A 23,066-nucleotide genomic window follows, 5' to 3' on the forward strand; every position below is an offset into this window, starting at 1 on the left:
CAGCTCTAAAGGGAAACGACGACAAACTTAAGCACAGCTGTAGTACAAGACGTAGATACTGTACTCGGGGGTGTACTTTTAACTGGTGTACAATTTGTGACACTCATTTATTATGGCTGTACCAACGAATGTCATCACAGCCTCTTCCGCCCAGAGGCAGGTGCTCCTCGCTGCAGACCCAGAAGTCCAGTGCTTTCATCGGCTGATCCATCGTGTTTCTATTAGTCTGAAACACTCTCTGTGCAATCTGTGCATAACAGGTAAATCATCTGGAACTGCAGGATAGCTAAGACCTGATCATTTATCTCTTCATCTCGCAGCCGGCACACGATCTCTCACTTCTTTCAGTAACTGGCACACCAACCAGTATGTCGTCCGGCACTAAGATGCACATCCTAAGGCAGCCGGCACACCTTCCGAAACATCCTAAAGCAGCTGTCAGACCAACCTGCACAGCCGAAATACCATCCAACACATCCTAATGCAGCCGGCACACCAACCAGCACATCATCAAGCAGCCGGCACAAGACCCGGCACATCCTAAGGCAGCCGGCACAAGACCCGGCACATCCTAAGGCAGCCGGCACCCTAATCAGCACATGCTAAAGCAACCAACACACTATCTGTAACGTCTGTCAGCAGCTGGCACACCAACCGATATGTCGTCCGGCACCAAGATGCTCATCCAAACCCTTAAGATGTTCGATGAGCATTACATTACTTAAGATACCTGTGGAGCTTACAGTACCAGTTTAACTTTTCTAATGGAGAGCTAGCTAGCATTAGTGTGGATAGTAATTTGTTACACCTAAATAATATTACTGATGTGTATGATTTAGTTGAAATCGTAGACTTTCAAAATATTCCTTGACCCAAAGACAAAAAAATAAAAGTTATAATAATAGTATAGTTAGTATTATACTGTATAAACGTATTTTTATTTCGAAAAAAAAAACTTTTTTCTGCTTCATCCGATTATAATTTGTATTATTATCTATTATTGTTTTTCTCATTTTGTTACAGTTCATTTTCTGATTCAGTACAAACTGCAATTTTTAATTATACGTGAATCAATATATTGTCTTTACTCACAAGCCTAAAACGTACTAAATAGGTTAGAACAACCCATGAAGTTGTAATACTTTGAATATTTTGCGTTAACTTCATCTAAAACCTAGAAGTAAACATTGCAGTACTCTGCAAAACTGACAACAGTACCTTACCTATGCAGCCCTCACCACTGAGGCTAGGATATTAACCACTATACAAAACACAGCTCATGATCAAAGAGGGTGAAGCCTGGTGGAAGCACTTCATGCTGATGGTGACTGAGGAAGCAGGACAATATGTAAAAAGATGATCCCAGCAGCCAACGGGAAAAGCCTTTCACTTTTACTGAACAAATGACTGAACCAGCACAGCTGACTCAGTTACTGGAGAAACATTAATATGAGAGAAATTAGCAAGTCCAACATCAGTGCAGTGTATTTGACCATTTTTAAGATCGCATGGCCAAACAATGTGAATGTGCCAATGGCAACCAATTAAATTATAATGAACTAAATTACTATACGTTGTTTTAACTCAAACATCCCTTCTGAATCTGGTAAATTATAAATATTCACCAAACTCAAAAGAGTTGAATAACTAGTTGAGCTATATCCAGTTTTATATACAACAGACTCGAAGACGGGCGAGCTGATGTGACGTCACGAGGTCACGTGGCATTAAAACCATTGGCTTATAATATAATTTTTTTATTTTTAGGTTTTCTTGAAGGTGAATGTTATTTGTTTTTAGATAAATTGGACTAAACATATTTAAACTGATTTTTTTTTTATGAGATTAGAAAACTACACGTTTTTCAGTTTAGGCTGCGCTGTGCTCCAGACTGCTGGTGAATGAATGAATACTGGGGAGAGCAGGACTGGACTGGGAACCTAATGCAGCCCTGGACCTTTATTTAGAACAGCCTACTAACAAGCTGCTCCTGTCCTCCTAGTACTTTCCTACTTTTTCCTTGAGGGGAGGAGCAAGAGGCATGACGAGAACCAGCAGTAATTTCTAGAAAGTGACAGCTGATTCCTCTCAGCATTAGCGGACTGGACACTGAATATAGATGAACTCAGCCGATCACAGTGTTCGCTTGACAGCACACCCTTACACTGCTGATAGACAGTTGCAGTGTCTCATCAGACACCCCCCCTGCTGGGGGATGGAGAGAGATGGAGAAAAAAAATCGGATACATGTGGACTATGCCTAAAACTCAAAAAAATACTTCATGGGTGGAGTACACTCTGCTGGAAGCTGCTTATTTCCTCCAGTATAGACACTTAAACACAAACATGGGAAAGACGCGCATAAACACATGCACAAATACAAACATAAAGTTTGTATAATTTCTAAAAAGGTAAAAGAGCATTCTGTTGTGTAATAATTCTGATTTGATTGATTAATTTTTTCCACAGAATTTAAATTAATATAATTTTGCATTTTTGTTTTTTTAATTTTATGATCATGTATGCAGTGAAAGTACAAAGGAAAAAAAGGTTATTGGCATAAACTGTTATATAATTAGTTGTATGTTTAAGTACTGATATTATTTGCCATTTTTCACATAATTGAAGAAAGCAGAAAAGTACTGCATAAATAATAATTTTATCTGTAAAAATAAATAAATGTAAATGGTCATTACTGGCAAATACTTTTTACAGTTGGCTTAATTTACAAAAAAAAATCTGTAACTTTACAAATAAAAGTTTTGTATACAATTAAAACTAGGATTAGGGTAATTTTGGACTCTTCACATTAGTAGCTCTGCATGTTGGTGGTAAAGCATGTATCCACACGTTTTCAACAGGTAACAGCACAAAGAAACAAAAATAATAAAATACATAATATGTGTAAAAATGCACAGAACGCCTAAAACACATACTGTGTGTCCTGAAAAGAACTAAAACCACAACAGATGGAGAGAAAAACAAACACAAGACTGTGGTGTAGATGAATTACAATATGTTTAATGAATATGGACAGTTTAAGGTAATGTGGGAACCTTTTTAACACACTTAAGAACAGCCCACTAACAAATTCAAATTTGGTGGGTAAACAATCAATTTTCTTATAGTTAAGTTTCTATAGAGAAACTGTTATTTTACATGATGTTTTTCTGAATTATTATGATTGAACTCGGCTGAGTTGCTGAGTGAAGGGTCACATTCTGAATCTTGCCACTGTTTGGTGTCAAAAGAACTCACTCTCCATCACGGAGTCAGAACTTACTTGCGAAAGGGTTAAGATGTGCTGGTTGGTGTGCTGGAAGCTTTAAGATGTGCTGTTTGCCGTGATGGTTGCTTTTAAATGTGCTGGTTGGTGTAATGGCAGCTTTAGGATGTAATAGTTGGTGCCCCGGCTGCTGTCGGATGTGCCGTTGGTGTGCCGGCAGCTTTAAGGTGTGCTGTTTGGTTTGTTGGTTGCTTTAAAATGTGCAGGATGGTGTGCCAGCTGCTTTAGAATGTACCGGTGGGTGTGCTGTCAGGTTTTAGATGAGCCAGATTTTCTGCTGGCTGCTTTAAGATGTGCCAGGTGTTTTGCCAGCTGATTTAAGATGTGCTGCTTGGTGTGTCAGCAGTTTTATAATGTGTCAGTTGGTGTGCCGGCAGCTTTTAGATGTGCCAGTTGGTGTGCTGGCTACTTCATGATTTGCTAGATGGTGTGCCAGCTGCTTTAGAATGTGCCGGATGGTGTGCCGACTGATGTGGCTGTTGCTTTAAAATGTACTCACTGAAGTACCAACCATGCAGCCAGGAGGTGACCTTTGGACTTCTGCTTCTGCAGCAAGGACCATCTCACCAGTGGTGTATAAAGAAGCCTAAACCTGTAAGTAAAGTCCAAACACTGGCGTATTAAAGTAAGCACTTTGACAGAAATTAAGTTGAACCTCTACATGCAGCAAGTATCAACAAAGGAACTGAAGTTTAGACTCGATTCCTCTTTTTCTGTTTACTCTTTGACTAAAAAACAAACAAATATACTTAAACTGTGCTTGAGTACATGTAACAACTCACGTCTGAGTAACAACTAACCACCCTCTTTTGACTTCAATTGGAAATACTAGGTGGCATATGTGGTCATTTTTAACACAGATTTCACACTGCAGCAATGTTTTTTTCCACTGCGTTCGAATTCCTTGGTGTATTTTTAATGGAAGAAACAGGTGTTGTAACAGGTGTCTTCCTCATGCCTTGTGTTTTTCTCTTTCTGGTCTCTATCTTCATTCTGCCCTGCCTTGTACACATTAGCATATGGCTCTGTTTGTATTTTGTCCTTGCCTCCACCCTAGTCTCTGCCTTTGTCCCCCGACTTTCTCCTGTCTTTTGTCTCCCAGGTGTTCTCCATTGTAGCCCTGTCCCTTTGTTCACTCTTCTCAAGTGTTCCTCGTTTGTTACCTTAGTTTCCTGTTGTTCTGGTTGGTTATTGTGTGTTTGTGAGTGTTTCTGTTTCTCACTGCCTGGCTCTGGTTTGTTTAGTATCTTTTGCTTGTCTTGGTTTGGTTTAGTCTGTTGGCGTTCTCTGTTTGTTCCTTTGGTTATTTCCTGCTTTCCTGTTTTGTGTTTGGCTGTTTACCTTGCACATATGCCCCTCTCACCCCTGCCTGCCTCCTGAACGTGACAGTTGTTTAACTTGATTTATGCAAATGTAAATAAAATCAAGTGTACTGGTACTGTGATATATTTGGAAAACCCAGTAGCTCGATTGATTATATTGAATTTGATTATATTGAATTCGCAAATATAATGCTGTAATATGAATTTGGCATTAATGCCACACTGCACCAGTTGAAAAACTTTACACATGCCTGAAAAGGATTGTGAGGACAGAAGCGGGGAGACGTGCGCTGTGGCAACACAAGTTTTTATTGAGTAACAGATGTCAACACCAGCATGATAAAAATTGTACAAAGTTCACAATTTCAAAATGAAATATCACTGCAACGTGTGATCTTAAACATTTACAGCAAAAAAGTATCATATCAACCAAAATCATGCCATGTGATTAAAAAATAATAATCATAATCATCATAATAATAATAAAATAGGGAGAGAAAGAGATAGATAGAGAGCAAGAGACCAAGAGAAAGCCGTGTTTCTTTTTTTAAAATATAAAATCCTGTTTTAAAATGACTGGTTGAAGTCCTTTTCAAATGGAACGTCGTAACCTGATGAATTCACAATTAGTAATAAGAAAAGTATTCTGCATTCAAGCATGTGATAGTGTAGTTAGTGTTTTCTTTCCTATTTAAATAGTTACAGATAATGTTTTTTTTTAATTAGATACTGCAATATTTCTGAACAGAAGGTGAGCAGCAGAATTGTGCTTAAACTCCTCGAATCAGTTATGATAGTTAATGAGAGGAAATTTTGCTATCGGTCTATTAGAAGCGTTATTATATTGGCAGCTGCATACACAAAGCTTTGGAGAGAGAGGAGGAAGAGGAGGAGGAAGATGGAGAGGCAGATATTTTGACCTGTTAGTCCATTTGGATGCATGAGGCATGAAAATGACTAGCACCTTTGCGTGAGTGGGTCAAAAATGCAGAGCTAGTCTAAATGAAGAAAGGAATAGTGAAACAAATGCAGGCGTGGTCAGTAACGGCACGGCCAGTCCATGTATATTCACCATCGACCGTAAACCGTTCATTTTTGCAATCTCTGTGACAACATGATATAGAGGCTCATGCATTAGTGTACACAACCGACTCGTAAACCACTAAACTCAGGCGTTGATGCTGTTCTGACGTGGGCCAACATGCTCTAATGAGTAGAGCCAGGCTGGGTCACTGTACAAGAGTAAACCCAAGAGCAATTCTGATCAGAGCTTATACACACTATGCTGACAGAAATGTCCAAAAGTATCTAGACACTTCTGAATAATGCACCCAATGCTGAAAGAGATGTTTAAGTGCCCATTAGAATGGCATGCTCTGGAGAAGCTACACATTTGCCTGATGTCACCATGCCTAATTCCAAGCATCAAGGGGTATGTGGGTCCTCAGCATTGAGCTCCATCCAGTGCCCTTGGAGTAGGCTGGAAGGTAGAATGCGCATCTGAATTTGCATCTGACCTCGCTAATGCTCCAACAATGTTCTAACATCTACTGTAGAGGCTGTTACCGCAGCAAAGGAGGACAACTCCCCATGAATACCCTTGATTTCAGAAGAAACTTTGGGTGAGAAGGTGTCTATAGACTTTTAGACCTATGATTCTGGTTCCTCAGACCCAGAGTAACCCAAGCCTAGACTAAAAAGGATTTACAAAGGTGATTCCCCATTGACACTGCAAATGAGTCTACGGCAAGGTTAGTCCATGTTTGGGAAACTGGCAGATATTGTAGTTTGTTATATGTTAAGAGGTAATGTAAAGTAGTCACACCATTTTGGTTGACTGATTAGGCTCATATAGTCACCCACGGATTCCATAAATACTTAAATGTGCACCCACAGAACGTTAGCCCACTACAACACGTCATCGTCCACTTAAGTTTCTGTGATTCATCGAGCTTAAAGTGCTTGTGATTCATCATAGACACAAACCCAAAAATTAGCGATATGACAATGAATGACAAGTTTTTCACAAATGTAACACACTGCCCTCGATGCACGATTTTCTGATATGTCATAACGGAAATCTACCGCGTCCATGATGACGTCTGAGGAAAAAGGCTTTTGCATCTGATGCTGAATTAAGCTTTTGTACATGATAACTGAACAACCCTACAAGACAAGTGCTGCGTAACTCTGATGTGATGATAAAACGTATGAATAGTGACATTAACCCTGTAAGTCCAACACACACTTAATCTCACATTCACACACAGATTTACTCTCTGCAAAAAAAAAAAAAAACGTTCCCCACTATTCAGGCTTCTGGGCACCTCCCTGTTATTTGTATTTGTTAAAACAAACAAACAAACAAACAAACAAATAAATAAAAACATCAAAACATGGAAACGAAGGCGTCCCTGTGCAAAACAGAACATGAGAAATGAAAAATCATAATGCATATGCATTCATCCATTTGGACTTGATCACTCATGTTTAAACCCTAAAACATGATTGTAGTAAAAGATTTATATAAAACTTAATACTTTACATTTAGTAAAAAGATTACTCAGTTTTCTGTGATGTTAAGAATAAGAAATTGCATATACCCGAACTTTTGCATCCCATATCTAAATAAATGATTGATTCATTGTCATATATTGCTGATATGCTATCTCACTACCTACTAATAGTTTACGATCATAAATTCACAATTTATGCTAGATTGTCTCCTTAAATTTCTTCCATTGTGGATGGCCTAAACCAAATGCTAATAACGTTTAGAGAACGTACATCGAGAATGGTTTCGGTTGTGAAATATTCATTTCTCTCACGATCCCGGGATTCGCACTAAGTGGGTTTCCGTGTCATGATGTTTCACGAAAATGCCGAGGTTTGTGTCTGTGCATTTTTATCCGTCTTTTTTTTTTTTTTTTACACCATTTGAAAAACAAACAAACAAAAGCGCAAAGAGCGATACATGTATTTCATTAGAGTGCCCACACTGACCACTGTAAAATGTTTCTCTGAACAAAAAAGACAAATCTCTATGAAGTTCCTTTATATTGTTACAAAATTAACCATTTAACATCCATTGAACGACCTGCACAGCACATACTGAACTCCTCTTGTTTCCAAAAAGAAAAAGCTTATTAGCTGATTGCCCTTTACATTCCCTTCACCGCTTCTCTTCAACACTGCAGTGTTCCTTGTTTTTTTTTTTTATTTTTTTTTTATTTCCCTTTTAGTCAATAAGCTTTTAAAACAATGGATGGTTTTGTTTACAATTAATAAATACATATACACTAAAATGTGCATACATTAGCAGCTATAAACAGTACATCACATTATGTCAGGTCATATGAAAAATGTACAAAACATGAATGTTCCTCAAAACATTTGCCATTGGTAATTATCTTTAAAGCAAGGCAACAAATAAGTTAGGTATTTTTCCCCCTCAAAAGCATAACAGAATCATAAATAATGCAAGATAATACAATAAATTACAGCAGCAAAAAAATCAGAATAGTTATCCATACTTTTTACATTGTGTTTTTCTTTTTTCTTGTTCCTTAATTCCTTTTTGTTTTGTTTTTGTTGATCAGCACTTGCCGTTACCTTTGCGGCGGCTTGGTGAGCTACACCTGGATGCCCTGCACAGCCTGTTTGATGTTCTCCAGCAGGGCCTTGTTTTCGGGACTCTGGTACTGGTCTTGATGAGTGTACATATCTGTCAAAGTGCTCACGTAACTATCAAAGTTTTGCTCGTTCATCGGCTCCTGCGGAACAGATTGGAGTCAGTGAAGGATGGCCAGAGTCAGGAGTGCTGTTGGCATGTTCAGTCAAAGTCATTTAGCACAGATTAGAGAAGTAGAAAAGAAAAAGGGACGGGGAAGAGGTACGTTTCAGGGAAGGATGGACTTCTTGGAATAGGGACAGGCTATATATGCAGTACATTATAAGTGCAATATATTAAGGAAGCTCTACTCTACTGGCAAATCATTCTAATGAAGAACAACTTTAACACTTAACTGATAAAGTCACAAGATGGACGACGTAGCAAAAAAGGCAAATGTGCTATGAGTGCATGCTGTGTGGTGAATTTCATGCACATGAGTGTTTCAGCAATACTGATGCTCACTAATGACATAAAAACACAAAAGTAGCAGTGTCATGGTAGGCAAAGACTTATCAACAGGCACCAGCCCACTAAATGTCATTCTACTTGGTTGATAACATGAGACATTATGTAAACAACAAGTAAATATGGCTCATACTGAAACCCCAGCTTGACCACTGCATGAACTAGGTAACTTACGAGTAACTTACTGCACGTTATGCTGCTATTCTGTTGCTATTCATTTAATAATGAGGGAACATGTATGGACATTTGTGATGCATATACACTACTGTGTGTGTAACGGAGAGGAGGAGGGCTACAGGGAAGAAAATGATAGTGAGGAAAAGGATAAAGTTAGACTATGGAAAATGAATCTCTTACTCTGTGGGGCATCTGTAAACAGCAGTAATTTTTAACAGGGGCCTCTTTCAGTGGCACCGGTTTCTACAGGGGAGAGGTGTAGAGAGAATACTATTAGCTGGGCATCAAGCTTTCTTACAAACCACTGCAGATTTCAAATGGCTCTGTGTGAAAAAAACAACAAAACAAACCGATAAAAAAAAGAGAAAAATGTACAGCCAGTAAGCTAACAGTTGATTGTCAGACACGCTACATATCCAGTCTGGCTTTGGACTCCTAATGGAGAATGCAAAGAATTAGAACAGCAACAGTCATCCAATGCTGATGAGATGTGAGGAGCCCTGCGTTCAGTTCCATTTCACTGAGGTGGAGGTGGAGAACTGAGGAGCCATATTCAAAAGGGACGTCTTTCAGTTGTCTACCAACATGACTACCGCCGAAGAGCAGGGATTGTCCAATCAGACCCTGTCTTAGTCAATGTGAAGCACCATGAGCAACATGGCAAATGTATGAGCATCTGCAGACATGGCGGGCATGTTCTTACTCAACTGAAAAGCAGTCGCACGAGTGAGGTTGTTTTTCGTAGAATGATCAGTAAAGGGAAGTGGCCTAAGCACAGAAGCACATGGAGCTGCGAGAAACTCAACAACATACATAAAGAAGCAGATGGGAGAATTACAAAAACCTGGGCTACGTTAACACTGTCCAGAGCTGCTTCACACTATATGGTGGGAAACTTTAGGGTGATGTGACTTGCTTACTTGCTTGCTTAATGTCTGAAGTTCACTTCATTAGTTTTGCCCTAGAGCTAGTAAAGGAAGCTTATCATTGTGTAAATTCTATGCCTAAACGATAATAAACTACATCACACTATGTGCATATGCACTGGCCATATTTTTTGTTTTGATCCCCAGATAAGCTAGTGCTATTCATGGCCAGGAGTCCAAGACACACAAGTGGCCTCAAGTGGGTATTATGGTACTCCGTCTCCCCCGTCAGCAAGATGCTAGCCGACATGGACATGTGTTTGTTGATGTAACTGTTGACAGGTAGTGTTCTCCTCCAAGCGTGTTGAACTGTCCATTAATGCTGCATTGCACTGGATAGCCACTTTGTAGCCTGTTTACTTTGGAAAATATGTTGATCATGATGCTAATGGGCAGACTGCAAGCTTTGATCACTTGTTAGCTGTATTAGCCTCAGAGCTCTAGTGCAAAACTAATGAGACCAGAATTCAGTTTATTGCCAACCCATTCCCTAAAGAAGATACTGCAGATATGAAACACTAAAAACCTTCCCTTTATATCCTAGATCATTGGCCGTTCATAAGAAACTGGGTTATTTATGAATTCATGATAGAGCTGAGTGGGTGGTGCAGGTACTATGCTGTCTCGTACCATATGAGGGAGCTGGATGTTAGCCAGGCTGTTGATGAGCGACTGGCTGAGGTTGGCCAGCTCATGCAGCAGTGAGTCATTCTGCTGTTCAATGGCCTTGTTTTCCTCCTCCATGGACTTCAGGTTGGTCTCCATGGTGGTGATCTGGGGAAGAATAGGGGCAGTTGCTATGACTACAGGTACTCAAATGATTGTGGGGACAATGAGAAATGGGGAAAAATGTCTTACCTGAGTCCTAAGTTTAATCATGTCTGACTCCACTTGATTGTTCGATTCGTTTAAATCTTTGATTTCTTCATCCAGCTGTTTGATTTCCTCGTCGTTCTCGATCCCTAGATAAGAGCATAAAGTAGCCCATTTAGTTAATGTCACCATGTGTACTACCATCATAGATGTCACTACGGGAGACTAAAGGCAGTCCTATAACATTTACTGTAATAAGAGAAAAAGTACCTTTGCTTGCACGCTGCTTGATAGTAAGCATTTCTACTCCAGTTATCCGAGACTTCTTCATGGCTGAAGTGGCACGGGGGCAGCCAGATAGACTGCACAAGAAAATACACACACATACTTTTACATACGTGTTAGAACAGCTCATAGAGCTACAGTATCTACAGCATGTGTCAAATTCCATACATACTATCCTAACAAACATGGGTTTTAGATTTGGACATGCAGTTCCAGGAAGACACTTTAAATGGTATAGAACAGAAATGAGTACTTCATGTTTCAAAGCAATCGAGAATACATGTCCAAAAGATACCCTTCTAATTAGTGAATTCAGTTACTTTCAGGTGCATCTATTGCTGACACATTTTGCACTTGCAGCTCATATAATCCCCATAGAGAAGCACTGCCAATAGAATCAAATGTTTTGGAGCAGCAACACATAAGCATTAGGTCAAGCATCGTGTAGAGCAGTGGTTCCGAACTGTAGTCCTGGAGGACCCCAAGCACATTCGTTGTGTTTACCCTTCTCCTAACACACCTGATCCAGCTAATGAGCTTGTTAACAAGTCTCTTTCTTGGGTTGAAGGTCCACTAAATGTAGATAACAGGGGCCACCAGTACCAGGGATGGGAAGCACTGGTGTAGAAGGCTAGTAATACCCTTGATCCTAAAAAAACATTTGTAAAAGCAGGTGTTTTTGGGACATGGTGTATTTCTATGTTTCAATGAATCTCAGATAAGTACAACTTTAAGTATTTGAACTGTTCATTTAAAGTGTATTTCACAATATGATTATAAAGATGTACACTCAATCAGATTTGTCCAAACCTTTCATTCGTACTGTATATAACAATTTATTATACATTATTATTATACACCACAAACTAGTCAATCATACATTTCATGAAAAGAGTCTCACCTAAAATTTTATTAAACATTGCTAAAAACACTGCTGACACACACACTCTCTTACACACCTGCGGTGGGTTAGAAAGCTGCCGCTGACATGGCCAGAGCCGTCACAGCCGGGCGTGGGGCACGCCATGCCATCCGTCTTGCCGGATTTCCAGGCAAACGGAGCACCGTTCACAAAGCCGTCCTTCTGCCGCTTAGCAGCCAGTGGGCATCCGGAGGCGCTACGGTGGGATGCATACTTCCCCGTAACATGACCCTGACCATCACACCCCGGCACAGGACACCTGCAGACATTGGGGAGTTTAGAGGCCTGAACATGCTCTAAAATGTATCCAGAATACAACACAACACAATCACGGCACGACACAATAATAACAAGACGTGCACAGTGTGGAAAACTCACTTGATTGGTTCCTGGTCATCCTTGTCCTCCTTGCTGTGCATGATTTTGATTCCACTCTTCTTCGCTCGAGGACAACCCGACAAACTGCAACAGACATAGCTTTTCGGTCAATATGGAATCATCTTAAGATAACTTTGTGAATATCTACGTAATAATAATTATACATTTCATTCTTATAGTTGTTTTCAATCACACATCAAAATGTTGCACACTATCTTTATAGCTTTGCATGAAACAGTACAGTACAGTACAGTACAGTACGATTATCACCAGTAATCTTCAAAAAAACTGCTGTTTGTCATGGATTCCAACCATTTGAAGTAGTGTATCTACTACATGAGGTCTTTACAGCATGGATGTGTACCTGTGTGTGTGCATGTGTGTGTTTACCTCCTGTGTGAGGCATAGTTGCCTGTAATGTGCCCGGAGCCATCACAACCTGGAGTTGGACACCTGTAGAAAGCAAGAACCCACAGAGCTAGACCTCATTTCTTCAGAGCACAGAAGGACATCAGAAAGGATTTGAACAAGATATTGTAAAGCCTACTTCAAGTCCTGTGAGTTGGTTGCCATCATACCACGCATGCCCTTGTCAGCCAGCTGGCAGCTAGAGAGCCTGTGGAGACAGATTTAGAATCTAATGACCACCCTCACATTCTCCAAACTCTTTATTTGACAAACAATGCAAGGATGCTCTTCTTACGTGAGGAGCTCTTTCTTGCTCTCTTTGCAAGCAACGTATTTGTGTTTGGGGCTTGGGAGGGACACCTCACCGGGGTACTGCTGATCCTCCAGCAGCTCCTGGAAGGGGTCCAGCTCATCCTGCCAAGGACAGAAGACACACCAGGAACTTTATGGGCCATTCATAAATTACAGTCTGTGGATTTTGTATTGATCTACACTGCAAAGAAGGGCTTTTCCATTGATAATTGTTTTCTGTCTAGGATTAGCTGTTCTGAAAAGCATTTATTCAATTTAATAAGATACAACAAGATGAACTGATCAACTATTAATAATGTATTAATATGTTACCTTATATGTTAGGTAACATTTTTAATTGAAGTTACTGAATAATTCATAGTAGTTACTGTATAATATGTATTAGTAATTATAACTGAAGCCAGTTGTCATTTTTATCAATACTTACTGAATCATAAAATCTTAGAATTATAGAATAAAATACACTAATAATAAATCACTATTCAGCATGCAGTGCTCGTCGTTACCACTAGATGTCCCTCGTGTCCTTTTGGTGGACTGGCCTATCCATCTTTTTTTAATAACACAGCAAAATACCTTCCACCTCCCTGGCTTTTCCTTTCCAGATTGTCACAATGTAAAATGCAACTGTCTATACTATCTACTTTATCTGTTCTGCTAGTATCTGCTTCATTAACACTTCAGAGATTACTCTCCTCCAGTACAGTGCCACAGAACAGTGAACTGAATACTGAGCAATCCTGCCCCCCCTACCATCTGTATTCCGTTCAATAAAGTAGCAGTGCTCCCATGTGGAGGCTGGAGGCAGTACCTCTTTCTGGTCCTCGTCCAGCCGTTTAATCTTGGTGTAGTCCACAGGCAGGTCCCAGCAGTCGGCCGGGCTCATCTGGTAGCAGCGGCTGTTGAGCAGAGCCTGACGCTGGGGTGACATAGGCTGCAGCGGGGTGAGAACTGTACCCTCCCCTAGCCCACCAGCACGACCTACACTCAGATCCAGAGTCGCGTTCTCCTCTGCATCCCGCTCATCCGGACTCTACAGCACACAGGACAGGTAAGAAGATGAGGCAGGACAGAGAGGAAGAATAAGGGGGAACATTTAGGAAATTGGAACCTTTTGCACATCATTAGCTTTGAAAGTCTTCTTGTGTTTTATACAAATGATTTTTAGAATTTCTCACTCATAGCTCACAGAAAAAGCAGACAAACTGTCCAAAGCATTGATTTAAAGCTTTCAATAGCTACGTAGAAGAGGAGACATATAGTAACATGTGAATGTAACAAATGAAAATGTATTATTTCTATATAGTTTTATTTTGCAAAAAGAAAACATCCTTTTTGTCAATTTTAAACAATAACAAGCAGTGTATGATAGCTGCATATATTGCATGGTAACAGGCAAATTGCTGGTTGTCCGTTCAATATATTGCTACCTAAATGTATACATTCATTCTGACCAATTGCTTATTTTTGTAATGTCATCCCTTTTCTGTGTTACACACCCTTTTGAAAAAAGGAGAGCAGGATGATGCACTGTTCACTGTCCTACATCTCCATCTATAGCCCCTCATTAGTGCCCAAAACAAAGAGCCATGCTGCCTTTCTCTCTCTCTCTCTCTCTCTCTCTCTCTCCCTGGCTTTAGCTTGCCCTGTTGTCCTTAAAGAGAGGTCACTTTGCCCAATGGGACAACAGGCCAAACCTGAGCTGTGGCTGAAAACACCATTGATCCAACCAGTCCTAAACAGAGAGAGAGAGAGAGAGAGACAGAGAAAGAGAGCAAAACAGAGAGAGAGAGAGAGAGAGAGAGAGAGGAGAGATGAAAAGAATAAAATGAAAGAGAGAGAGAGAGAGAGAGAGAGAGAGGGAGAAAGCAGGAGAGAGAGTGGGCTAGTGCTGCAGCAGCTTTCTTCCTGCTGTCAGATGTTGCTTACGCTCCTGTTATCACCTTTCAGATTATCTCTGCAATCGATGTGTCACTAAAGCAATCAAGACCTGCTCAGACCATTAAGCTCATATGATGACCCACATAGCAGGCGCTCAGCATGCCAAGTCAAAGCAGCCCAGGCACCTCTGTAACACCACACCCCACATACATAGGCTCTATGCCATGCACTCCAACACAGCGAGGTGCGAAGGCAGAACGAGCGGAATAAATGGCTTGCTTCAGGTTCAAGCATGCTTAAAGGAATACCATTTTTCAACCCAATATCTGTCTGATTTCATCTGTAGCATGTGATGGAGTACCCCCGACCACCGATAATTTAAATGTGCTTAAAAAGGAACAGAAAAGCTGACAACAGCCAATAGAAGGTTTTGGAACCTGCACATCAACTTCTATTATAAGTGCATCCCTCAGATCCCCTAAGTCAACAGATTTTCTGCTATTCACAATAATGTACACATGTACATTATTGCCTATTGGGGCCAACCCTACGTAAGCAACAGAATATGCCTTTAAATAAATAAAAAATGAGAGCAACAAACAGAGCAGCAAAATCTCAGACAGATTTAGAGACACTAAAATAAAACGCAAGGCAGTGCTGGTAAAGTACAATAAAAAAAACTGACTGGGAGACTTCGGAAGCGACATACTATGAACCTCAAACACTGTTGTCTCTTCATTCAAATGAAAATCCTACGTAAACAAAAACAGAACTTTAAAACATATTGATTTCGGTTGCAACTGTTCTGTAACAGTTTGGACACATTATTTCTACGCCCCCCAAATTTAAATACAACCAGCCCACAAGTGAAAAGCCTGCTAACCCTAAATCTATTGTTATTATATTGTGGATATTTTGTGGGCACATCACCACCAGACTCCCCTAGTTAAAGGAAAAATGTAATGTAATGTAAACCAGGCCTTGTGACCATCCCTTTTCCTGTACCAGTGGCCCATAACATAAGGCGGTAAGTGAACCGGTATCCATACTAGGCTAAAAGCTAACCTGACTACAATCTCTTCAGATAGCAAACACTACTGCACAACACTATCCAGTTTGACTCTGGAACAATTACAAAAAAAATAGTAGTGTTATTGTTACAGTGTTAAAAACATGTTATGCTATCCTACGCTATGCCACGTGGCTCTTGTGAGCTGTCATGGTGACAAAAAACCAGCCAATTAAAACACAGCTCATCTCACCATAAAAGGAACATCAGAGTGTTTCATTCTGTGCCAAAATAACAGGGTTGTAAATAGGCTTGTAAAGCCACATCTGTGCATTTCTCACCCCAATCAAAGTCACATATTTACTATTTACACATCAAAGAACAACTAACAGTAATACTCAGTGAATGTATTCTTTGTCACCTTTATGAGTAATATGCCTGGAATTTCAGGAGCAAAGACACAGAAGTAGAGTGAGTGTTGGCGCTGACCTGAGCAAGTAGTTCAGGGCCTTTGCCGGTCAGGCTCTGGGGCATCTCTCTGCAGCGCGTGGACAGGTTGAGGATGGCCGTGGCGGCCATGTGCGCCGCCTCCATGTCGTGTGTATAGTCGAAGCTGCTCTTGCTGCAGGTGCTGCTGGCGCTGCTCTCTCCTCCTCTACCCCCCCTGCCGCCCCCACAGCTCAGGCTGCTGCTGCTGCTGCTGCTCGGAGCATAGCTGCTCGTCGTACTGCTGGCCGGACTGGAGGTCTTACAGTAGCGCTTAGCTGCTGTCACGCACAACCCACACACACACACACACACAAACAGGGTTACTATCAGAGATATATAACAGTGACATATGCAAAAAGGTGCATATACCAACCTGCACAGCTAAACAGACTTACAACATGCTAAGTGAAGGACAGACAGACAGACAGACAGATAGATAGATAAATAGATAGATAGATATAATCATTAATAGATAGCTAGATAGCTAGATAGATAGATAGATAGAATCATTAATAGATAGCTAGATAGCTAGATAGATAGATATAATCATTAATAGATAGCTAGATAGCTAGATAGATAGATAGATAGGATCATAGATAGGTAGATACAATCATAGAAGGATAGATAGATAGATAGATAGATATAATCATTGACAGATAGATAGATAGATAGATAGATAGATAGATAGATAGATATAATCATTGATAGAGAGATAGATAGATAGATAGATGATATAATCATTAATAGATAGATAGATAGATAGATAGATAGATAGATGTATATAATCATTGATAGAGAGATAGATAGATAGATAGATGATATAATCATTAATAGATAGATAGATAGATAGATAGATAGATAGGATCATAGATAGGTAGATACAATCATAGAAGGATAGATAGATAGGTAGGTAGGTAGATAGATAGATAGATAGATAGATAGATAGATAGATAGATAGATAGACACCTACAAGACTCGCTTATTGGATGGTCTGATGTTCCATGATGAATGCTGAGAGCAAATGAGTCTGAGAGAGAAAAAGAGGAAAATAGACAGAAAGAGAGAGAAAGAGAGACAGAAAGAGTGTGGGAGAGAGAGAGAGTGCAGTGTGACAGCGATCTACGTTTCAAACACAGGGCTGCACATTGTTAACAGGAGATATAAGACCTTCACTAAAAGCATTTTCCACACTACGCAGAATTGCAGAAGAAAAAAACCAAACACCTACAGAAGTACTCTTTTGGAAGACGAACCATGAACACAGACCACAGGAAAAAATATCATCCATTATTCCCCGTCAAACAAACACTTGCTTAAACACTGCAGGATAATATACCATGGCTGAAGATATAAGCTCTCTTTTGTCTGTTAGGACAATGCAAATTAACACTGTGGTCATGATAGCCATTTAAATCACTTCACACACATTCAAATTATTCATGCAATAACCAAAAGGATTTGTTTATTTGTTTATTTTTAAATAACGTCATTTGCTGAGCAGCATGAACCAGTTGCTCAACAGGTTCCCAAAATTAAAAAAAAATGAAAGAAAAAAGCTGCAAGAGAAGGAATGACTTTACCAAGAGGATTCAAATTTAAGTAGAGAAAATGTGCTCTCAGTCTGACTGACCATCTTTAGAAACAAAGGGGTTAAGATGAGCTTTAGAAAATGATCTCATGTCACTGTGAAGTACATTTCATACTCACTATATTGATTTACACATCACTGTTCAGTTATTATTGTCCAGTCTTCTTCTTTTTTAAGGGTTTGCCTACTTGCCTGCATTTAGTAGAGCAGAAGGTCTTGCTGTAGGCTATGGAATGATTGTGTTATGTCCAGAGTGTAGACCTAGCTATTAGATCTTAGCTTCCTATGGGTTCTAGTCTTTTTAACTCTTCCTGATATCAGGTCATGTTAAATGTCTACATTATTTTTTACCTAGAACGTACAAATGAACACATGAGCAGCTGGAGCTGGAGCTGGAATGTTTTTAATAGAGTAGGTCCTGTAATCTAACTTATGGGGGATCTGACTTGCCAATTCCCATAAAGTGTCCATGTAATTTCCACAAATTCCCACAGATAGCCTAACTTACAATTTCATCATGTTACAAAGCAGAGCTACCATAAATGAATCACTTAGAGTACAGCACATACAGTATTTCCCTAGATAAAACTATCAGCTGCAACAGTGCAAGTCTGACCTTGGACTGTGAGTTCACCACATCTTCACATTTGCACTTCCAGTCAGACAGAAGGAAAGTAGATCACCGCCAAGATCATTTTGTAACCGGAACTCTCTGACAGACTCACACTTCATGGCTCGATTGAGATTCAGGAGGCAAGCTATTTCTACTGTAGGCCAGAAATCATCTTGGGAACTCCACCCCTCCACTGCTCTGAAACGCTTGCCTTTCCACTCAGCGAGGAAAGATCACTGGTGTAAAAAATTGACCTGTGCTACTGAATTTGCAATGATGGCTTCACCACGGCTTGATGAGGTCATCTGAGTTTTTTAAATGTTTTTAACTTCAGGTAAAGTAGCTGCCCCAGTGCAAAGCTTTTATAGACAAGAACAAGGGTGCCCTGTTTGTTTTGGATCCTGGTCCTCAAATCTGGCCCTTCAGGGAAACTTGCACTACTGGAATTTGCACTGCTGATGGTTAAAGCATTTTTAACCAAATTAAATAGATGTGTTTCTGCGCAATGTCATCACAGAGATATACGTGCAACCAGGGGGCAGAAAGCAGCAGACAGTAGTACTCGCTATACGCTAGAGAGAGATGGATGGAACTGCAGAGAATGTTTAAAATTCCGAGAGGGATTACATTTCTTTGGCAAAAATCTCAGAAGATAAAAAATGAAACAATGAAAAAATGAAAAGCAAACAAACAGATCCAACTCTAAGACTGTAGTTTATTACTGAGTCAACAAAACTTTATAAACAGTGAGAAATCTGTACTGATTACAGCCGCTGACTAATTTTACAATCTAGTGACCGGCTATGTTTCCAAAGAGCTTTTGCCCCCTGGCTGCACACCCACCCAGTAATGTTCATAAACAGGAAACTCATCTATAAACACACAGACCGTTATATGCCACATACCCCAGAACAGATATCTAGTATACTTTGCCTAAACATGCTCTGAGAAATAAAACAGAAGAGAATTTAGTTTGTGCTCACCATCGTATCCCCTGGGCGAAGTGTCTCGTCCATGGTTTTTCTGGGTGAGGGAACGTTTGCTGTAGGCATGAGGCTGGCTATCGTAGCTTGCGCCATAATCAAAGCTGGTCTTGGAGTACTTCTCCAGCTCTTTGGCCAGGTTGGAGCGGGGCGTGCTGGTAGAGATGTTGTTCTTGTAACCGTACTGTGGGATCTCCAGCTGCTTCACAAAGCACATAGGCCTGGAAGACACGGAGACGTCAAGTCAAGTTAAGCTACCTGGGAAATGGTACTGGATATGGTTGCATCTTTCGGTGTCAGTGATGTCACTGGCTGTATTTTCTGCTCCTGAACAGTGTGAGAGTTTTGAAACGTCAACTACAAATGTTTCTGATAATGTAGATCAGATGACCAGACCAGACCAGATTTAGTGGTAACATTTGCTAAATGTTAGAAAAGCTACATTTAGTTTTAAGTAGCTGCCATGATAACTTACCTGATTAACTGTCACCCAAAGACTGTCAAGTCTTTTTATGTACTAATTTATGCCCAAAACTGTACATCCATGCACATTTCAAGAACTCACTGGCATGATAATCACCCTGTAATTATTCTGTGCGATCAGGACTCTACCCTCCTAATGTTCTCCCAGTGTAGAGAGGATGTTCTACCAAAATATTCTACCAACCAGATCAACGAAACGGTTGAGAAACTCTTCTGAAGAATCTACTCTGTCCTGATTCTGGAGATGTTTAATATTAGTATGTGCCAGGACAGGGGTGGGCAATGGTGACTGGAGTCCAGTTTGTTCATTTCCCTGCTTTACCAGACCTACTAAACCTGGCAATTAAAGGAGCTGTATACAATTCTTGAGAACGACGGTTGATATTCTCATTTACAGAGCCAGAACTGAGTATGGACACTGGACTTTTTACACTGTGCAAACAGACCTGCAAGCAAGTGGACTGTGAGGAAACATTTGCCAAATTCAAAAAGTGTATTGGGTTGAAATTGTATACAGCACCTTTAACAGGTGAGTTAAACTAGGTGTACTTGAGCAGTGAAAGCAAAAAAAAACTGCAGGAATCCAGGCCTTCAGATTCAGAATCACCCATCCCTGTGCTAGGAGAAAAGTGGTCAATAACCTAAGGTAACATTTGCTTGGTGAATGTACAGAGCTGTACATTCGGACGGGAGTAGAATCATCAGAGCACTGACAATTTATAAGTCAATAAAGAAATTTTAGTGTTTAAAAACCTATGATCACATTTATTTCCAGTAGCAACCAGCGCGTATGTTCGTCTATATATAAACACATAGCCCCATTCTTCAGGCTAAAATGCTAGGTGAACACTCTCTCTCAGTCCTCTTCGTCCCTTCTGAGACATAAGGCTGCAAGTGAAAACTGGTGGCTTAAAACAGAGTTGGTGTGTATGCAGTGAGAAAGATGAGGGCATCACCTCAGCACACGATCAGATGCCTGATTGGACTTGGGGCCGTCACAGGACTGGTGTTTCTCCTGAACCTTAGCCATCTTTTCAGCAGCGGCAATGGGACATCCCGACAGACTGCAACAGCAGCAAAAGCAGTCACCACAGTGTTAACTACTTTTCCACAGAAGTACACACACACACACACTACATACAGACTACAGAGACATACACTCGGTACACACACACACACACAAGCATACGCACTTCAGAATCACAGAAGGAATAAAGGCGAGGAATAGTTAATAAACCTGGGTGAAAATGAGTCAGTGCCAGTTAGAGCAGGATTATTTCTTTTGATATCATTTTCAGCTGATTCCAGTGTTTGCAGGACCATTGTGTGTGTGTGGGGAACACTGGGATATTTACGTATGAATTATGCATTGCTTAGGGCCTTGTTGTGTAGCATGTAGAGACGGCTTTGCAGATATCTGCTGGGCATCTCTGGCTGACTGCCTTTAGAGAAACCCTTATAACAGACAGGTCTGAGAGCATAGCTCTCTCTCGTTGCCTCTTTCACCTTTTTCCTTAATTCTTTCCCTTTAACTCTGTCTTTTCATTTTTCTCTCTGTCTCTTTCATGACATTTCTTGGTTTTATATCTGTACCTACCGCTGTATATATCTGCTTTCTTTCCATACGTCGCTCCCTCTCTGTTCCTTTTCTTTCTGTCTCCTCACTCTGTTTCTTTCTGTGTCCATTTCCGTCCTTATTTTTGTTGTCCCTTGCTACCTCTACTCTTTCCATTTCTCTCCACATTTGTATGTCTCTCCATCTTCATCTCTCTGTCTCTCATTCTCATTTACTCACCTCTATATGTACTCTCTCTCTCCCTTCTCTTTCTTTCTTCTATCATTATTTTCCTTTACTCCCTCAATTTCTCTTTCTCACTTTCTTTCTCCATAGTTCCCTTTCTCAAGTTTCCCACACTCTTTCTGTTTCCGTCTTATCTCTTTTTGTCTTTTTTTCTCTGTCATTATTTTTTAACATCTTTTTCTTAATGTTTTCTCTTTCTTACTTTTTTCCTCATTTCTTTCTCCCCATCCCTCTTCCTCTCTCTCTTTCTGACTCTCCCTCTCCCCCCTCACCGTTTTTTTCTTCTCACATTTCTTTACACACTGTGAGTCCTTCTCTGTCCTTTCCATGTTTTATTCTTCTCATAGCATACATACACACATAAACAGGATTTGAGGAAAAAAACAACAACAAACCGACAAACACAAAGACCTGCACTCTCGACTACTGCCCTGCAATGTCACACATGCCTTAAAAGATCGGAATGGCCCGAGTTCGCTCATTTTACTCTGCGCTGCTGAATGCAGAGAAAGGTGGTGACAGGTAGACGGTGGGAACCCTGTCAATACTCAGAGTTGCCATGACAACCGAGAGACGAGCGCCAGCAAGTGCATATGCACATACATACATTAATGCAGCATAGTGAGCGCGGTGAGTGTGAATTCCTTCCCCCTGTTTGGCGCGTTTTGTTTTCCCCCATCTCAACCTGCTTCATGCCTGCTCAGTGGGTGTGAGTCTGTCCCACAGGAGCTGTTCCATATAACATGGCCTGCAGCGGCTGCGAGTGGGGAACAGGGTGTGTGTGTGCCTGTGTCTGAGAGAGCGGGAGATCAGAGCAGTATGCACAAGGGGAACTGCTTGTGTGTGTGTGTCTGTATCTGTGTGTGTGAGGAGGGTGTGCATTCTTGATTACCTTGAGGAGATACAGCTGTGCACCATTCTACTATGTGTTCCTTATAACTGTTTAATAATAGCATTCTAACAGTGGGTAAAATGAGTGAGTTTTTTTTAGTTGTAACTTGTAAGAATATTAAAAAAACCCTAAAATATTTAAGTGCAGCCCACTTATATCCCAGTAACGTCCCAGCCTGTATTTTCACATTTTACTATAGTCAAACATGTTATTGACTCCTATACAGTGCAATCCACTACCATTCTGCCATTACTGTTCTTAGCAATATTTCTTTGTGCAATATTTCCTATTTTTACATTTTTTATTTTAGTTGCAAATTGTAAGAATATTTTACTTGCAAGGAGATATGTAAATATTTAT

General features: G+C 40.4%; 1 protein-coding gene across 5 annotated transcripts in view; it reads right to left on the minus strand.

Moving 5' to 3' along the window:
- Positions 1-4,899: 4,899 nt before the first annotated feature.
- The window catches only part of myt1la (myelin transcription factor 1-like, a), a 63,234-nt gene continuing 45,067 nt past the window's right edge, over positions 4,900-23,066 (minus strand). For 2 of the 5 annotated variants that reach the window (XM_072684372.1, XM_072684354.1), the window contains exons 11-25: positions 20,970-21,077; positions 19,531-19,751; positions 17,317-17,373; positions 16,347-16,624; positions 13,779-14,000; positions 12,951-13,069; positions 12,795-12,863; positions 12,638-12,700; positions 12,248-12,331; positions 11,907-12,128; positions 10,933-11,024; positions 10,708-10,811; positions 10,480-10,623; positions 9,104-9,166; positions 4,900-8,381 (exon numbers count right to left, since the gene is read on the minus strand). In XM_072684372.1, the coding sequence (XP_072540473.1) occupies positions 8,241-8,381; positions 9,104-9,166; positions 10,480-10,623; positions 10,708-10,811; positions 10,933-11,024; positions 11,907-12,128; positions 12,248-12,331; positions 12,638-12,700; positions 12,795-12,863; positions 12,951-13,069; positions 13,779-14,000; positions 16,347-16,624; positions 17,317-17,373; positions 19,531-19,751; positions 20,970-21,077 (1,987 nt within the window). In that variant the 3' untranslated portion in view covers positions 4,900-8,240. Of the gene's footprint in view, positions 8,429-9,103; positions 9,167-10,479; positions 10,624-10,707; positions 10,812-10,932; positions 11,025-11,906; positions 12,129-12,247; positions 12,332-12,637; positions 12,701-12,794; positions 12,864-12,950; positions 13,070-13,778; positions 14,001-16,346; positions 16,625-17,316; positions 17,374-19,530; positions 19,752-20,969; positions 21,078-23,066 lie in introns of all 5 variants that reach the window. The other 3 variants (XM_072684363.1, XM_072684381.1, XM_072684390.1) reach the window with 3 other exon arrangements.

Source organism: Salminus brasiliensis, chromosome 1, assembly GCF_030463535.1.
Source record: "Salminus brasiliensis chromosome 1, fSalBra1.hap2, whole genome shotgun sequence".
NCBI classification, from domain to species: domain Eukaryota; kingdom Metazoa; phylum Chordata; class Actinopteri; order Characiformes; family Bryconidae; genus Salminus; species Salminus brasiliensis.